Here is a 3,561-nt window from a genome sequence, read left to right as displayed (position 1 = left end):
GGATGGAGGGGGGAGACTTTGGACTTTCCACAGGGCAGGGAACCCTGACTGCTCTTCAGACTGGAGAGGCAGGGGGAGAGGAGTGGGGAGAGAGGGAGAGGAGTGAGGGGAGGGGGAGATGAGTGGGGGAGATTGAGAGGAGAGGGAGGCTGGGAGGAGGCGGAAATTTTTTTTCAATAAAAAAAATTAAAAATTAAAGAAAAAAAAGAAAAAAAGAAAACAAATCTGTATCACAAAGCAGGTTCAATTGAGTAGTTTCAGCATCAAGGGTACATTTATGATATAAAGTAAAAAGAAGAGAATAAGAAAATTTCTGATAGGGCAGAATTTAGATAGGTGGAGTAGACCAAACAGAATGCTGGTAACAAGGGATGTGAGCCAGACACCATGTCTCTCCTCTCCAGGGCAACAGCCATAGAGCCAGCCACCAGGTCAGACATGCTGAATATTTCCCGGTAAGATACCAATTTGTGGTGGTACACAGATTATTAGAAATGGGTTAGGTAAGATATGAGAGTTAGCCAAGAAGAGGTAAGATATAATAGTCCAGGCAGTGTTTATATGACTACAGTTTATGTGTTGTTATTTTGGGTGTAAAGCTAACCTTGCAGGAGCCGGGTGGGACAAAAAACAGGCCTCTCCACAGCTCCTCACTACAAACTTATGGTGTATAATAAACTTAAAGGACTCTATAGCACTTGGCAGCAGAAATGACACAAGAATTTGTATGTGGTATATGACAAAATTGTATTTAAATATATGACTATTAAACAATTAATGAAAGGTCTGATTTTTAGACAAAAATTATTGGTGCTACACCAATTACATTCCCAACAACCATCTGCACCTCCAGGTCCAGGGAATTCGACGACCACTTCTGACCTCCCTGGGAACCATAAATACACACATTCACACACACTGGCACAACATTGTCCATATGAATTAAAATAAATAAATTTATTACAGAAGAAAAATGACGTTTTTACAAAATCTGGTTTTATTTTGACCGAATATTCTTCAGTATATTGAATATTCTGTTATCAGAACTGATTTGTACCAAAGGAGTAATTGTGGGATAAACGTTCATTACAAGCTTCTGAACACTCAGGATGACTGGGTTGTACATCCATAACAGGACTGCAGTGGATGAGATGATGAAATCCACCCAGTACATGACCACAAAGAAAGTCACCAGCAGCAAGATGGTCTGGGTGGCCTTTTTCTCAGGGGATGATCTTGGGTGGCTGAGGCTGTGAAGATACTTGTGTTGCCTCTGATGTCTGAACAAGATAAGCACCATGTATGCACTTGTGGTCAGCATAACTCCTACAAGAAATACATCAATGGACGTTGTCACTGTTAAATTCAGTGCCTTGATGATGTAGTTCGTGGGGAAGATTGAGCAGGATTTAGTGACCTTCATCTGATTGGTCTTACTCACATTGGTAAAACCACCGACATAGGAGATCAGATAGCTATTAAATGACAAATTTAAGGACCAAATATAGAAGAAAGCATAGATTATGTACTTCTTTAGCTTAAGTTTAAAGTTCGCCAAGAAAGAGGTACTGGGACTGATAGTGACAGCCTGGAACACACTCAGGAGGCAGGTGATGCAGATGGAGAGGCCTCTCATCACCCTGCTTATGTAAAATGATGTCTTACATTTGATGTCATTCTGAAAGTTCAGTGATTCAAATATGTCTGTAACCCAAACAACTCCTCCAGTGAGGAGCATTGCTGTATGGCTGAAGGTCAGTTGACAAGAGATCAGGTCCATGGGCTTAGGTCTGTGGCATAGAATTATAAAAATGTAGAGAAGAAGGAGAAATACATTGGCAAGGAGTCCAATTCCATTTTGGAAATAAAAGACATTGTTTAACGAGGACATAATTGGCAAGTGTAATCATCCAGAAAGCATAGTGGAAGCATATTTTATATACCTAAAAAGTAACAGATTATATATCAAATTGTGACTTGTGTCAATATGTCTATATCATTTCTCTCTTTTACCTGTCCAGTCTTGATTTTTCTGTCACTTAATTTTTGTTGTTCCAGACTGAACATGGCCTATATTTCTATCTACCCACCATGTAATTCCTGTATACATAGCATATTATGCATAATAAATGCATTGTCACCCACATACTATACAGAATGCACACTTCGTGTTCCTGTATTGCATCTGGGCCTCATGTCTTAATAATCCAAACCTACAAATTTATATTGTTTTATTTTATAATTGAAACATAAAACAGTCTCCTCTCCATTGTCTTCTACCACCACTGACATCCTGGCCATGGTTCTATTTTGCTTTCCTGGTATCTATAGCTACTACAGGCTAGATATTCAAATCTGCAGATGTGGAGCTATGAGCCTCCAGAAGAGAGAACTTGAAACACTAAAACAAATATTATTTATATTACATTGTGACAAACATGGACTTTCCAAAGATGACCATATAATGATCCTGTTTTGGAATTTCTGTTTTAAAAGAGATCCTTTCCCGTGCAGTGGAGATCAAGGGCCTCAGTGTTACCATACATCATCAACACACAGGCAGTTTCTATAATTTCAATCAACAGTCTTACCTTTGGTGTTTATGATAATTATTTGGCCCAGTTACCAGTGTCATTATTTTATCAAATTAATATAATTCAGTACTTTTAAAAGTGGCTTTGTGATTGAGAAATAAAAAACAATGACCTTGACACACGGTCTTGTAAAAAAAGTTGTTCCCAAATGTATATTCAAGTTCACTACTATACTCCACATACACAGATTAATGCATGCATGCATATTTAGAAATGTTAGTGTATGTACTCACTCTAAAACCTCCCCATTGATGTGAAACCATATAGAAACCATATATCATATGCTTTATATTTACATGAATATGTAAAGAGCTAAATCTAGTAATTGAATAACTTCATCCTAATTGTAAGAGCCAAGAATCTGTTTTCCCATCAAACATATATCTATGGTAGCTGCACCATGTTCTTCTCTGTTTTAGAATCTCCAGAACAGGGACAGGAGAGATGGCTCAGTGTTAAGAGCACAGTTGCTCTCGTGGAAAACCTGGGTTTGATTCTCCAGTAGCGATATGGTGGCTTATGACCATCTGTAACTAGTTCCAAGGACGCCATTGCCTTTTCTGATTCAGGCAAGTAAGTGGTGCACAACATGCATGCAGGCAAAACACATATCTATATAAAATGAAATAAATAAATCTTAATAAAGAAATGTTCCAAAAAAACCCAATTATAACTTAAAAATTTCAAGTGGTCAAATAATATACTTGTAACCATTCATTATTAACTCTAAATCTACATCTTATGGATACAGCACATGTATTATAAGCCACATGAAAGAAGATAACATAATAATATAAAAGAAAGTAATCTAAAAAGGTTTTCTTATCGCAAACCTATGTAATTCAAACTCTCTACTTCATCTCCATTGCTTTCTAAATGTTTATAACATACAAAAAATAAGATATCTTCTAGTTGATCAAGTGGCATCTTTCTCTTGGGTTCACTGGAGCTGAAACTGGACCAGAAA

At 37.4% G+C, this 3,561-nt stretch overlaps 1 protein-coding gene across 1 annotated transcript; it reads right to left on the bottom strand.

The window, feature by feature from the left end:
* Positions 1 to 997: 997 nt before the first annotated feature.
* On the bottom strand, positions 998 to 1,891 carry LOC142855600 (vomeronasal type-1 receptor 90-like). The gene has a single exon (XM_075982058.1). It carries the CDS (start codon positions 1,889 to 1,891, stop codon positions 998 to 1,000), a length of 894 nt encoding a protein of 297 aa, XP_075838173.1.
* Between the last annotated feature and the right edge of the window lie 1,670 nt (positions 1,892 to 3,561).

The sequence above is a fragment of the Microtus pennsylvanicus genome, chromosome 8 (assembly GCF_037038515.1).
Source record: "Microtus pennsylvanicus isolate mMicPen1 chromosome 8, mMicPen1.hap1, whole genome shotgun sequence".
In the NCBI taxonomy this organism is placed as follows: Eukaryota; Metazoa; Chordata; class Mammalia; order Rodentia; family Cricetidae; genus Microtus; species Microtus pennsylvanicus.
Note: the sequence above shows the minus strand (reverse complement) of the source record. Positions and strands in the feature narration are given on the sequence as shown.